We start from the raw sequence: 14,261 nt of genomic DNA on the forward strand, positions 1-14,261 counted from the left end.
AATCTTCAAAACATCCTCTAACGTAAATCTTGTTTTCAATCCCCAGATTGAAGATAAGGAATATGAGGCTCATAAAGGTTAAGTGATTTGCCTTAAACAAAAAGAAATAGATGATAGATAGATAGATTAGATAGATAGATAGATGATGATAGATAGATAGACAGATAGATAGATGGTCTTTTTAAAAAACAGACTGAAAAAAGATACATGCTTACTATTTAAAAGTTATCTAAGCCATAAAAAAGAATACAAGAAAAATGCTACCAATCCCTCAAAATCTTGCCACCCAGAAAAAGTCAATGTTAACATTTGATAAGCATAAAGCCCAGAGAGAGAGAGACAGAGAGAGAGAGAGGTGTAGAAAGAGAGCCAGACAGGTAGAAAAATTACATAAGATTGAGGCATACTATAGAAGCTATTTTTTTAACCAAAAGTACAAAGTATACTTTTACTTGAATTTAACAGAGGGAAAACAAGCTAAAGTAAAAATGAAGGAATAGCGAACTTCAGCTAAATAATTCTCCACCTCAAAAAATATTCATCCCTCAAAGATCCCTCTCAGGTTAAGGAAAATGATTTTGATTGAGATTGGAGCAGGATTTTTCCCATTATGTTTCTGGTTTATCTGCTATTAGTTGCTCTGAACCACGAAAGAAAATGTGATTAGTGCTTCTGTCCTCCTTCCCACCCCTTCTCTGCCCTCCAGATTATGTTGTCAGTGTTGTTTTTACTTTATGAGGATTTATAATGTTTAATTCTGTTCTGTAACTAAAATTCCCACACTTTAATCTTAACCTAAATGGAATGAAGGTTCACCACCAGTCCTTTTAACATAAATCCCCCTTCCTCCGCTCCTTATTTTGATTCATCTCTTGGCTGACTAGATTTTATCCTTGAGTAGTTTTTTCTAGAAGGGCTCATGAGTTCTGTAGCCCCAAATTCACGATTGAGATCAAGCATTTTGTTGGTTATGTTTGGGGTCACCATTTTCTACCCTCAGAACTTGGTAGACACTGCTTCAATATCTTTGTTTGTCAAACGTTCCTTGGAGAAATCTGAGATCAGACTGAATTTTCCCCTGTACGTGACTTGCTTTTTCTGCTTAGGTTCCTAAAATATTTTTATTTTATCCTCAAAGTTTGGCAACTAACTCAGTGTGTCTTACTGTCAATTATTCTGTATCGATTTCTCTGGTTTATGGTGTGTACTTTCAATCTGAATATTCAGTTCTCCCTTCGTTTCAGGGAAAGCTTTTCTGCATTTCATATCTTAATATCTCTTTCTGTTCCATTTTTGGAAGCGCTACTTTAGGGCTGCCAACAATTATGCTTATGGTGGCTTGTCTTTGTCCTGTCTATTAACTTCACTCTAATTGCTTTAACGTCTTTACCTTCTCCCTTCACCTGTGCTTTCAATATCTCCAGCCTTTCCTACACATTACTTTGATTTTCAGCCACGTCTATTCTGTTTTGCTGTTTCTGATTTATTACATCTATAATGGTATTATTCTTGTCCTTTATCATTTTTCCTTAGTTCTGTAATCTCCCTTTTCCTCTCATCCTGTTGTTTTATCATCTTGCCTTTGAGTTCTTGTTCTATTGATTTCATACTATTTTTAAAGCTTCTATAACAGGAAGAACTTGCCAGGAATCTGCTTTAATTCCTTTGGTTGTGTTTTCTTCTAGATTGGGTTCTTCATCTATTTTTTGCATCCTGTCTTCCTTGTTCCTTTCCCTCCCACCTCCCTCCCTTTCTTTCCTTCCTACCTATATTCGCTATGGTCTGTATGTCTAAAGACCATGCCATTTCCTTCCCTCTTCCAACACCTCCCATGCTCTGGAGTGTAGGTCCTTGAACCCCTTCCCTCTCTCTGAACCAGTTTCTCTTCCCCTGGGAGATATGGTTTGAAAGCTGGCTATTGCTTTCAAACTCACCCACCCCATTTCTGTGGCCCAACAGTAGCTTGGCTGGGCCTGCCTGCTGACCTTGATGGGGCCTGAGCGCTGTCTATCGTCTGAGGCCCTATTAGGGATCTTGTTCCAGCATGGGGGTGGGGCACATCCCATCCTGTAGGCTTTGGCTTGTCCCCTCAACCTTGGCCCTATACCTTGGAAGATGCCAAGCCACGGCAGCAATTCTTGTCTCTCCTGAGGTCTCATGGAGGAACATACGGGCTTCTATTTACAAAGGTTTTTTTCCCAGACTTTTCCTAAGTCTACCTACTCACTCAATAGCCTACTTCTCTCAAATTACAAGATATTAGTGAGAATTCTTGGTGTTGTTGACTCACCTTTTCTCAATGCTACGTTTGGACATGGGGTTAGGAGACATACCACTCACTCACTGCACCAGAATCTTCTGTTACTTTCCTTGGCTATCACATTTTAAGGCTTATAAATAGAATTTCCTTGTGTGGTTGGACTTGAGTTTGTAGCAGCATTTTTGTGTCAGTTTGTTTTGGCTTTTGTTCATTTTGTAAGTAGGAGTTAGAGGGTAGGAGTGGGTGGAGGGATTCTGTGACGGCTTCTCTTTGCCTTCCTAACCCAGAGATCCCCAGCCTTGCCTTGTCCATACCGCTCCCCTCAGACCCCTCCTCTGGGCAAGACCCTGGGAGCCCCCAGCCCCCAGCACTTTCAAGTCCCTGGGATGAGACAGGAGCTCACAGGACTAGACCTCAGCACATAGTGGGTCTTCAGTTCATGGTAAAGAGGGAATGAGCAGGGAGTGTTTCATGGAGGCAGCAGCAGAGGGACCTCAAATGCTCCCCAGGAGAACCTCAGGCAGGGTGTAGCATGAACAAAGGCATGGAAGCAGGAGAGAGAGGAACAATGAGCGGGGAGCGGTGTGGGCTGGGGGTGTCCAGCTGGAGGATTGAAGGGAGCAGGAGGAGAGAGGCTGGAGAGGAGGGCAGGCAGGGCCTAGGTGTGCAGCCTGGCCTGGGGGCTGCCGTGTGTGTAACCAAGCACTTAGCCCTTGAGTCTGGACTCAGGGAGTACTATGGTGGGCAGGGGCAGGTAGGGAAGCTGGTTCCTGTCTCTCCTCCCCAGCCCAGCCCCTCCCAGGGAAGCTTCTCTGACTGCTCCTCTGTCACCACCTCCCTGTCCTGGTGCCCCAAGGTGCTCCTGCTCTCTTCCCTAGAGCCACAGGTAAGGCCTGGGCCATGGCCACACTAGGCTCACTCTCTACCACAGGCTACACGCTAGCACAGCACAGATGTGCCCCTGGCCACCTAGTCATGCAGAAACAGAACTGCACAGCTGTACACCATCACCACCAACTCGCACATGATGGCACAGTGACACACCCTGTTGCGGGCACACTTTGCACACAGCCCCATACTATCTGGTTCCCTCTCTGGGGCCTTTGCCTTTGATTCTCCTGAGAGCTTGCCCTGCCCCCTGGTGGCTACTCCCCAAGCCACTGCCCTTCTGGAAGGACCCTAACTATCCACCTGCTTCCTGGCCTGGTTCCTGCCCAAAGAAGCTTCTAGCCTAACAGCCTTTCCCCTCAGACTAGCGCTGTCAGACTAGGTCCCCACAGATTCACTCCACAGATGGACCTCTGCCATCAGACCAGCACTGTGGAGCAAGGCCTTCTTGAGAAGAGTGACTGGCCGTCCCTGTTTGCCTAGGTCTGAGAAGTTTCCCAGGACTTGAGATATTCAGTGCTAGAACTAGAAAAGTCACAGGCAAACCAGGACTAGTTGGTGATCCTAGTCTCAGACCCTTCAGGGTAGTCTCTCCTCAGACGGTACCCTCTGACACTCTCTAGATCGGCCTCCCCTCCTCCAAACTAGATGTCTTCAATAGCATGTCACAGACCAGCCTCTCCTCAGAGTAATCCTGTCACACAGGCCCTCTCAGACCCACTCCCCTTCAGATTAGCCTTCCCCATGTGAGTGACACTGTCAGATAAGGTCCCCTCCAGCCTCTCTCCTCAGACTGGCTCCATCAGACTCCCTTCCTCAGACCTCCTTCCCCTCCACCCTCCCCTGAGGACAGGGAAGGATGTGAGGATTACACCCCAATCCTTCCTGCATCCCCAGACAGGTGCCACCACCCGAGGGTCATCTCTCTACCTGGCCAGGTCCAACAGCTCTGGGCATGTAGGCCTCAAGACATAAAGACACACAGGTGCAGGGTGCAGAGGTAGGGTTTGGAGCCAAGCATTTGGATAGACTTCCTCAGAGTCCCGGCCTAGGGAGGGAGTGAGCTCACCGGCTCTGGGGTGTTCTCAGGGCTGGAAGCTGCCCGGGAGGAATTCCTGCCTAGCGTATCCCGACCACTTCCCTCTCCTGGCTGGCTGCTGGAAGGCAGATGTGGGTTGTGTGTGCCGACAGCTGCCTGCCCGGGAGCAGGAATGAAGGGCAGGCAGGCGGCCGAGAGAGGGCAGCAGAAGCCAGGACAGCCCCCAGCTCAGGCCAGAGAGGCACAGCGACCACAGGCTGGGGTCTGGACCAGGGCAAGAACACACAGAAGGAGGCAAGAGAAGGAAGGACTGAGAGAGTCAGGGAAGATGAACAGACACAGAAATAGGGATGGAGAATCACACAGAGAGAGACACAGAGACTCCAAGATGGGGACAGACACACAGAGACAGACAGGGAGGAAGGTAGAACAAGGGAAGACTGAGAGAAAGGGAGAAGGGACAGAGAGGCAAGGACAAGGATGGAGACAGAGAAAGATGGCTAGAGAGACAAAGAAGGTAACAGAGACAGGAGATGGAGACATACAGAGAGACTGAGATGGGACAGACACACGCAGAGAGAAACACAGAGAGGGACCAGGACAAAGACACAGTTCAGAGTTGGGAATGGGACAGAGACAGACAGAGACGGGATGGGTTCAGGAGAAGAGGACGGGGGTGTTGTAGGAATGGGGCATGGGGGGTTCCCATCCCCAATGCACCTTGGGGAGCAATGAGAACTGTGTGCTGAGAGGCTGAGCTGTGTGCACGCTGGCCCCCTCCCCTGGTGGCCCCCTCAGCAGTGTCTTAATTCTCTGGGTTCTGATTTAGCTCCAAGAACTGACGTCTATACTTATCCCTAGCTCCTCAGAACCACCGTGGGAAATAACGGATGTGAAGTGACAGCATTTGGAGGCAGCAGCAGACAGCAGCCAAGACCTTCCAAGGTGAGCAGCCTCTGTGAGGTCAAGGGCCAGGACCCCCCAGGAGGGATGACCATCCCCAGGCTCAGTCCAGTCAGAGGCAACGACACTGCCCCTCTAGCCACCTCCGGGCTTGGGACAGGGCTGGGTCTCTCCTGGGGTTGGGGCAGGAAGACGCCCCAGTTCTCCTCTCTATCGGCCTCTGAGGCTCCAGGAGCCCTTCTCCCCTCCTTCTCCTCCCCAGGCCCCACATAATTGCTTTCCCATGTTGCTAATGGAGGCCAGATTGCTGATGCCCAAGCCTGGGTGGGCGGCGGGTGGGTCAGGGCTGACCAAGGCTCTCAAGGCAGGAAGGCAGCACAGGACAGAGACCCCTTGTAACTTCAGACCCCTTACCACAGGGACAGGGAAGGAGGAGGCTCAGCTCCATCCCACAACATTGTATTCCTGAGGGTTAATGACTCCCTGCTCCCTCCCCTGCTGCTGGACCTGAAGGACAGGTTCAGGCCCAGCCGCACCTCATAGGGACCAGACAGGCAGACGTGGGGGCCCAGGGCACAGAGGTTGGTCCACGGCCATTTCTCAGGCCGTCCACCCTGGGAGCCTCTCCCTGTGAGCAGGAGCCATGCACTCCCATCGTTGGGGCCATTTGGCTTGAAGAGCCACAGGCCTCTCTCCTCTGACACCAGGGCTTTGCTTTCCAGGGGGTCTCGTACCTGGAACACCCTTCTCCTCCTCTAGCGCCTGGCCTGGAGAGCCTGCCACATTCACGCTGAGCCCCTCACCCTGCTGAGTCCCGAGAGCCCTGACTCATCAGTGCTCAAGGCACCGTGAACCCCTCTTCCCAGGGTGTGATCCCAGGGGAGGCTGGGGAGACCAGCAAGGACTGTCCACTTCCTGACCCTGGTCTGAGGAAAAAGGTTTGACCTGGGGTGTGCGTGTGAAATCAGGGGATCAGTGACTCCGTGGAGGTGTGAGGCTCAGTCCCCACAGGGGGAGTGTGTGCGTGGGTCACTGCGTTCAAGGCTTTGACTCCACTTCTCTCTTCTTGTTCCAGCCACCCAGAGCAAGGCCAAGCCCAGCTCCCCAGGTTGGGGCTCTGGTCTAACCCTTTGCCCCTACCCCCAGGCCAGAGGTACCTGCCAACTCGGCCCCAGCCCCCAGCATTGTCAGCTAAGGAGCCGCAGTGAGTGGCTTCCACAAGGGGGCTGGACCTGAGGAGGCCTGAGGCAGCCAGGGGGTCCCTCCTCTGAGGAGAAATGAGAGAGACCGTAGGGACTGGAGGGCTGTGGCTGGGTGTGGAGCTGGACCAAGGACTGGCATCCTGTAAAACTTTAGCCTGCTCACCCCTGCTCACGCCATCCTGACCAGGGTGAGGCTGGCACTGCACACTTCCAGTCCTCAAGCACAGGTGCCATCCCTAGTCGCACTCCAAAGGGCCTCCTTCAGGCAGCCTCCCTGCCTGCCCAGGCCCGGGATGCTCTGCTCTTTGAGCCCTGTGGCCTGGCTGATCCCCAGGCCTGACCTGCTAGAACCCCTAGACTGTGTCTCCTGGATGGCAGGGATGACAACCCCCAGCCTCCTCCCAAAGCATGAAACCGGGTCTCTTCAGCTTCTTGTATCTCTGCCCCTGTGGGTAAAGCCCAGGCCTGGGCCCACGTGGAAGGCAGCTCAGACGACCCTTGACAGGCCTCTGCCCTGCCAGGATTGAGCAGTTTCCAGGACTGACTGGACACCCCCATGTGGGACCTGTCTCACTGGGACCTCTCATTCCCAACTCTGTCCCCGGCCTCCAGGGAGCCCTACCCCCAAAGAAGCAGAAAGCCCAGACACTCCCTGGGGGCTGAGTTGCCTCTCCCCCCTCCATGGAGAGAGTTGTCTCTCTCCAGCTAGAATGTCCTCCCTCCCCCAGGCCTGGAAGGGGAGTGATCCTTGGAAGAGGGATGCCCTCCCAAAGTGGGTCTGTTCCAAGGACTCATGAAATGGTGGCGTTTAATGAGAACCCCCCACCCCCCTTCCCTGTATATACATCTATAAAAAATTCAAATACAGCAAGTTACCATGGAGTCAGACTAGAAGGGACTGACAGGGCATTAAATACTGTGGGGTAGGAGCAGGGAAGGGGGGTTGTACAAAAGAGGGGTGGGGGGGACTGAAAAGTGTGAGCGCTGGAGGGAGGGTGATGGCTGGGCCCCCCCAGCGTCAGGAGCTTATAATCTGATGGTGGCAACAGAGACCCTGGGACAGACAGGAGGCTGGGGCAGGAGGAGAAACTGTGGAGGTGAGGGGCTCCCCTCAGGCCCCCCAAGGGCTCCTGGGAGTCGCTGGCATTGGAGGGTCCAGCCCGAGGGGGCAGGGCGGGGGTGGGGTGTCTTTGGTGGGTGGGTTAGCTGCATGGCCCTCCTCCCATGAGGGAGGGAGGAGGGCCGGTGTGGTGTGGTGGGGCTAGGGTGCGGCAGGCCCGGGCCCGCCGGGGTCTCTACAAATTGTGTCTGAGGAGAATGCAGAAGGTCCTCCTGCCCGTGTGCAAAATAGAACCCGGGGTCTGCGGGCTCAGCTCCGGCCTCCTGCTCCTCTGCAGGTGCGCTGGCATGTCCTCACGGGCTGCCGGGCTCTGGGGAGACAGGGCAGGGGCTGTGAGGGATGACGGTCCCCTTAGGCTCCCCTCAGCCACCCAGCCTCACTCGACCTACCAGATCAGGAGACTGTTGGCAGTGGTGGCAGCAGCAGCTAGGGCCACAGTGACAGGGACACTGATCAAGAAGGGTGCCGAGGGCCCTCCCCCGCTGCCCAGCTCCCCGGGGTCACAGATCTTCGTGGTGGGCGGGGGCGCCAGTGAGCTGGTGGTGCTGGTCGTGGTCTCTGGGGAACAGTGGGGAAACTCAGGGCAGGGCCAGGGCTGGAGTCCCACCCAGATCTGGGGGTCCTGAGGCACACCGTCCTGCTTCCCATGCCAGACCAGTGTGGCCTCCCCACCCAGACGGCCCCTGCCTCCTCTCCGCCGTGCCCTGCCTCATCCATCAGGCAGATCCTGCTTCCCCAAGGCTCACAGATGACCCCTCCATCCAATGGCCCCTACCAACAATGTCCAGATAGCAGGGACCAGGAACAGCAGGGGCTGGACAGGCCAAAGGGAATGTGGCAGCCACACAGAGTATGGAGACCCCTGGGGCAAAGGCTCCAAGTCCCGGGAGGAGTTGGAAGGAGCAGGATAGAGCCAGGCAACAGTGCAGGGGCGGGCTCACCCGGGGCCTGGGCCTCAGTGGTGAGGTGTCGTGGCTCCTCAGTCCAGGGTGTGGCATGGGCGGCCACGCTCCAGTCACTCCACGTCCCGATCTCATTGTCCTTGGCCGCCACCTGGATGATGTACTCCTTCCCAGCGTAGGCATCTGTGATGGTGTGTGCTGTGCCATCGGACAGTTCCACCTGCAGCCAGACCACAGGAGAGGGGGTCTGGGGGTCAGGAGAGTGAAGCACCCCCAGAAGAAATGAGAATGCTTCTGGAGAGAGAACAGTGAAGACACCCCTGGAGGAAACGAGGACTTCTCTAGGGGAGAGAGGGGCCACTGAGAAGACTCCTGTGGGAGAGTGAAGACGTCTCAGGGAGGAGACCCCGAGGGAGGGAAGATGGTCCTGCAGGAGGGTAAGGAAATCTTTAAGGAGACTGGAAGCATGCCTCTGGGAGAATAAGGAGGACTTTTCTTAGGGTCTTGACTCTGCTTTCATCCCTACTCTCTCACAACCCCCAGACTGAGTCCTGACCTCAGTCCCAGCCTGGAGGTGACAAAAGTCACGGGGTGAGAGAGGGGGTGGCATTGTGCTGCCCTCTCCCATCAAGAAGCAGTTCAGAAGGAAGATTACAAACACAGACATGGAGCTAGGCTGCTTCAGTCCAACTTTCAGCTCCATCCCCTACCAGCTAGGTGAGCAGGTTCTTTGACTTCCAGTGCCTTGGGGTCCCATCTGTAAAATAGTGTTAACGATCTTTCTCACAGGGTTGTAACGAGGACTAGGGCACATGGTAAGTACCAGACTTCAGCCAGCTCTGTCATTATCATGGGTTCCAGCTCAGAGGCTGGCTTCCCAGATGCCCAGTACACCCAGAGCCTGGCCCCAGCTGGGTCTCCGCCCGCGAGAAGGCCTCAGCATGGTTGTGGTTATCGCCCTGCCTGAGGCTGATGGGGGTGGGGGGCAGCTCCCGGGTGACAGGACAGCAGGACAGCTGCTCCATTTCCTCCCGGAGGCATCAGCACCCCACCCCCGGCCAGCCGGGCCCATCCTGCTGGTCTCCCCCCACCCTCCAGGCTGGCCTGCCTGTCCGGCGCCCCTCCCAGGTCCAGGCTGGGCTCTGGTTCATCTCAGCGGCACCCGCCGCCTCATTAAGCCGCCTCGTAAACGGGCAGCCGGCGAGGGCGGAGGAGGGGGCCGCTCTGGGCCACGTCTGGCTTCAGGGCTTTTTTGGTCCCTGTTCCAATCCTCCCCCAAGAATACCGGAGTCGGGGCTACCTGACCGGACAGGCTGTGAGTATGCGCTCTCATGTGTGGGCAGCTGGGTCCAAGTGAAGCGGGAAGCCCCTCCAAGTCCCCTGGGTCTGTGGCCCTGAGGTGAGAGGCACTGGTAAAGGTCAGAGTCAGTGTGAGAGCCTTTCCAGGCCCAGACCTGGGCTCAATGAGTCTTACTACCAACCCTGGAAGGCCAGTAGGCCCCAGAGACCCTCCACTCTTGGAGCCGGGGTCCACTGCCCCCTCTGCAAAGAGCCCCTCTGGATGAGTAGCCCCAGCTCCTTCAGTTCCTTCTCCCTCTTGCTAGGATTCGCCCTCAGGCCTATCCTTAGATTCCGTCCCCAGACTTCTGCATCTGTCTTTCCCCAGAGGGAGAGAGCTAAGGGGAACAAATCAAATTACCACCTCCTTGGTGGGCTTATGGCGGGCACCATACCTCTAGGAATGTGGCCCAGGAGCCCAATGCTCTTCTAGTAGCCACATCTTCTAGGCCTGGGCCCTTCTTGCTAGGTTGTCACTGATCCCTTAATCCACCCCTTAAGAGAATGGCTCCTCAGCTGGCTGGCATCGGCCTCGCCTCAGAGTCCCCCATCGGGTCTGCTGCAGCAGATGTCAGACAAGCCCTCCCGGCCTGCCTGCTGAGTTAGGGCCAGAGCAGGAGATGCAAGGAACTCATGCTGGGTTCCAGTACTCGCCTCCCCCTTGTCCATACCCTGCCAGATCTCATGGTGCCTGTTCTTGTGCAGTTCCTGGCCTGCATCACTCATTTCCTCCTGAAAATCCAAGGGATGTTTTTCTCTGCTCTCCCCTCTGCACGCCCTCCCAATCATACACCTGCCTCTCTCCAAGATTAAGGAGCAGGGAGAAGAGATTCTGTTCAGAGCAAAACTCAAGTTCAAAAGAGCCATAAATCTAGCCAACTGCAATGCCAATGAGACACAGAATGGGGCTAGCAAGTGACACAGGCCACGTGTGGTCTCGCCATGGAGCCTGCATATTTTGCTCTGCCCACGTCAGTGTGGGGGTCAGTTCTGCCCACGGTGCAGGCCGGTACATGGTCTCGAGATGTTAGTCACATGCATGGACAGAGCATGGCTCCTGCTGGGGACCACGTGTGTGCATGCATGTTCCCGCGTGTGTGGTGGGCAGTGTGCCAGGTCCACTGCAAGGCGTGTGCGCTGCGATGCGCGGGGCTGCTGCCTGTAGCTCGTTAGCAGGGGAGGGGGGCTTGTGAAACTAGACCCTGGTTATTAGCAATGCATTAGTCGCGGGCAGCTGGCCAGGCGGGAGGGACTCCGGACTCTGTCAGGGAACATGTGAGCATGTGAGCAGCCTTTGTGGGGGCTAGGCCTGCAACCTGGACAGGCTCCTGGAATCAAATTACGCACTTTAAAGGCCAGCTGGGAGGGGGACATAAGGAGATGGGGCTATGGCCTGGTGGATGCGGTGGGGGTACAGGTTGACCCCCAGGTGCCAGCCTGGGTTGCCCCATGGAGCTCCCTCCTGGGCCACTCCTGGCCCACAGACCTCCTGGGCCACGCAGAGCACCCAGAACCCTATGGGCCCATGGTTCTCAAGGAGAGAAACTCAAGTATGCCCCAACCCCCTGGCCTCCAGAGGCCTCTCCTGTAGCTTGATCAACATCCCAGACCACAGCCTGACCCCAGACTGCCCTCTGTCCACTACTTGGTTCTCAGCCCCGGCTACTTTCTGACCCGTAACCTTATGCTGACCTCTAAGCTAGATCTGACTTTGGAGCCCTACACACTACTGTGGCCTGAACTCACACCCGGGACCAAGCTTGACTCCATTGCCTGATCCCTTGAGCCCATCTGCGAGTCCTGCCCCTTGGGTCCAGCACAGGCCCAGAGCCTGGGCCAGAGTGTGAGGAAGACGCCTGATCAGGGCTGAAAGCCAGAGGAAAGGGAAACACTGCCTTCCCTGCCTGCCATCTCCCTTCCAGCATTTCTCTCCACTACCCCAGGAGTCACAAAGACAGATGTGTTCCCATTGCACTAGGGGGTCAGTGGGAACCCCTAACGGCCTTAGATCAGGACACTTCCCTCAGCCCCATCCATCCTCCCGGCCCACCTGGTACCCTCTCCCCTCGGAAAGCCTCTTTGACGGCCCTCAGGCTTCACACTGGAACAGCTGTCGGTGGGGACCTGTCCCTCCCATGCCATGCTGCTCTGATTCAGGCACTCGGGATCTGGGTAGGGCACTCACATGCTGCCACTGGTCCAGGATGAGGGGTCGGTAGCGCAGGAAGAACTTGAGAGGAAAGGACTCAGGGTCGGGCCAGGTCGAGGGGGTCTGCCACGTCACCTCTAGCCGGCGAGGGTTGCTGGGCACTGGCCGGGCTACCACGTTTTCTGGAGGGTCAGGCTTCACTGTTCAGGAGACAGAGCTTCATTCCAACACTAATCTCTGGGAACAACCGCACTTCATCAACACCAGCCACCCTGTCCACCACCTCAGATTGTCACCTAGTGTCATCATCATGACAGTTGCCATCCTTCTTCTCTGTTGTCAGTCTTGGCAACCACCATTAACAACCATCTCATTATATCCACCTCTGACATTCCCGTCATCACCAATGACTGTTACTACAGTCACTGTCATCAGTTCATGATATCAGCAGCCCAAATTTCATCCCATCATCCCAACCCCATCCTCGTGATGACCAGCATCCCAGTTACTAAGCGTATATGATGGCTCCACCATCATCCTCGTCGTCACCTGCATCAGCATCATACACTCCCCCTAAGCCTCGATTTTCACCTAAACTTTTCCAGTTCAAACTGAGACAAAGCCTCCATGGCAGAGTCTGGGTTTGAAGCTGCTCTGTGGGTCAAGGTTAAAAGACAGTCCATAGGTGTTGCAGATCTGGGTTGGAGACAGGCTGAGGGTCTGATGGGAGCATCTAAGGGCCCAGTTCATGTAGAAACAGTCTGGCTGGGGACCCAGCCCTGGGGTGGAGGCACAGGCAGAAGGTCTGGCTGGGATGGGGCAGGGGCAGGCAGGGGGTCTGCTGGGATGGGACGGGGGCAGGCAGGGGGATCTGCTGGGATGGGGCAGAGGGTCTGGCTGGGATGGGGCGGGGGCAGGCAGGGGTTCTTCTGGGATGGGGCAGGGGGAGGCAGGGAGTCTAATGGGATGGGGTGGGGGCAGGCAAGGGGTCTGCTGGGATGGGGCAGGGGCAGGCAGGGGGTCTGGCTGGGATGGGGCAGGGGCAGGCAGAGGGTCTGGCTGGGATAGGGCAGAGGCAGGCAGGGGCTCTGCTGGGATGTGGCAGGGGCAGGCAGGGGGTCTGGCTGGGATGGGGCAGGGGCAGGCAGGGGGTCTGGCTGGGATGGGGCAGGGGCAGGCAGAGGGTCTGGCTGGGATGGGGCAGGGGCAGGCAGAGGGTCTGGCTGGGAAGGGGGTGGGGGGAGGGCAGTATCTGTCCCAGTCCTGTCTCCTGTTCTGACACCTCATTCATCACAGGCCGTAAGGAAGCCATTAGCGTGGAGGGGTGGCGGCTGCAGCTGCACAAGGGTCTGGCCCAGCCTGCCCCCCTCCCCCTCCTGCATGCTCTGGGAGCCAGAGAGATGATGGGAAGAGCTGCTGGAGAGGTCTCTGGGCCCCTGCAGGTAAAGGACATTCACTTGCCTGTTTACAGGTACATACGTGCTATACATACATGTGCACAGGTACATACATGCCACATATACCTATGTACACATGTGAACGTCCTCACCAATGCTCATATCCTCTGGCACTCATCCACTTCCACCCTCACACTGGAATATGCAGCAGGCCGTCCTCCCCACCCCCCCACGCACCAATGGTGAACTCGTCGAAGGTGATGGCTGTGGCGTTGTGGCCCAGGGCATTGCTGACACTTATCGAGACCTTGTACTTGATGGTGGAGAACAGGTGCATGTAGCGGATGTGGCAGCGGTTCTTGAGGGCTGGGTCCTTCTCACAGACCATAATTTTGGAGCCATGCCTGGGGAAGGGTGAGGCCCAGGCACTGTTATCAACATCAAGGGTCAGGTGGGGCAGAGGCTGGGGGAAGGTTACATCCAAGGCTGGGCTAGGGTGTGGACTGAGGGCATGGTGGCGGGGGCCATGGGAGAGGTCAGAGGTCAAGGTTGGAACCCGGTCGCAGGCGAGTCTACTCACAGCACAGTCACATTGAAGGTGTTGGGGATGTAGGTGGGGGTGGGCAGGTGCCAGCTGCAGTAGAAGCCCTTGGGGTAAGTGTTGGAGCGGCAGCTGAGCACGGGCTCCCGCGGCGGCACTGGGAGTGAGGACAGCACAGTCAGGGCATTCTTGGAGCCCTCAGTCCCCTGCACTAGTGTGGGGACAGGTGGGCCCCAGAACCCCAGTTCTCCCCCTTCAACCCATCAGCAATGCCAGAGGTGGGGGGGGGGTGCTGTCAGCGAGGGTCTGAGGCTTCCCAGGCCACAGAGAGCCAGATGTTTAATTAAAGAAAAACAAGGGCTGTATGCAGAGGGAGTCCCCCCACCTGCTCGGTGGAGGCGGGAATCGTGGGGAGCAGGGGCGGTGGGGCTCAGCTCATCAGTCACGGGATGGAGGCGATGTCCAGTGGTACTGGCCCCGCCCCACAGCTCCTGCCACACTGTGTCCATTCCCAGAGGAAGA

The 14,261-nt window shown here is 55.9% G+C and overlaps 2 protein-coding genes across 8 annotated transcripts in view; one reads left to right on the plus strand and one right to left on the minus strand.

Annotated features, from left to right (window-relative positions):
* Positions 1-7,174, plus strand: part of DNAI1 (dynein axonemal intermediate chain 1) — a 76,414-nt gene extending 69,240 nt beyond the window's left edge. For both annotated transcript variants that reach the window (XM_070590285.1, XM_070590286.1), the window contains 2 exons: positions 5,049-5,132; positions 5,813-7,174. In XM_070590285.1, the coding sequence (XP_070446386.1) occupies positions 5,049-5,132; positions 5,813-5,884 (156 nt within the window). In that variant the 3' untranslated portion in view covers positions 5,885-7,174. The remainder of the gene's footprint in view (positions 1-5,048; positions 5,133-5,812) is intronic.
* The window catches only part of CNTFR (ciliary neurotrophic factor receptor), a 39,878-nt gene continuing 32,700 nt past the window's right edge, over positions 7,084-14,261 (minus strand). For all 6 annotated transcript variants that reach the window (XM_070590301.1, XM_070590299.1, XM_070590302.1 and 3 more), the window contains exons 5-10: positions 13,779-13,896; positions 13,436-13,602; positions 11,838-12,001; positions 8,354-8,534; positions 7,802-7,970; positions 7,084-7,722 (exon numbers count right to left, since the gene is read on the minus strand). In XM_070590301.1, the coding sequence (XP_070446402.1) occupies position 7,722; positions 7,802-7,970; positions 8,354-8,534; positions 11,838-12,001; positions 13,436-13,602; positions 13,779-13,896 (800 nt within the window). In that variant the 3' untranslated portion in view covers positions 7,084-7,721. The remainder of the gene's footprint in view (positions 7,723-7,801; positions 7,971-8,353; positions 8,535-11,837; positions 12,002-13,435; positions 13,603-13,778; positions 13,897-14,261) is intronic.

The sequence above is a fragment of the Equus przewalskii genome, chromosome 22 (genome assembly GCF_037783145.1).
Source record: "Equus przewalskii isolate Varuska chromosome 22, EquPr2, whole genome shotgun sequence".
NCBI classification, from domain to species: Eukaryota; Metazoa; Chordata; class Mammalia; order Perissodactyla; family Equidae; genus Equus; species Equus przewalskii.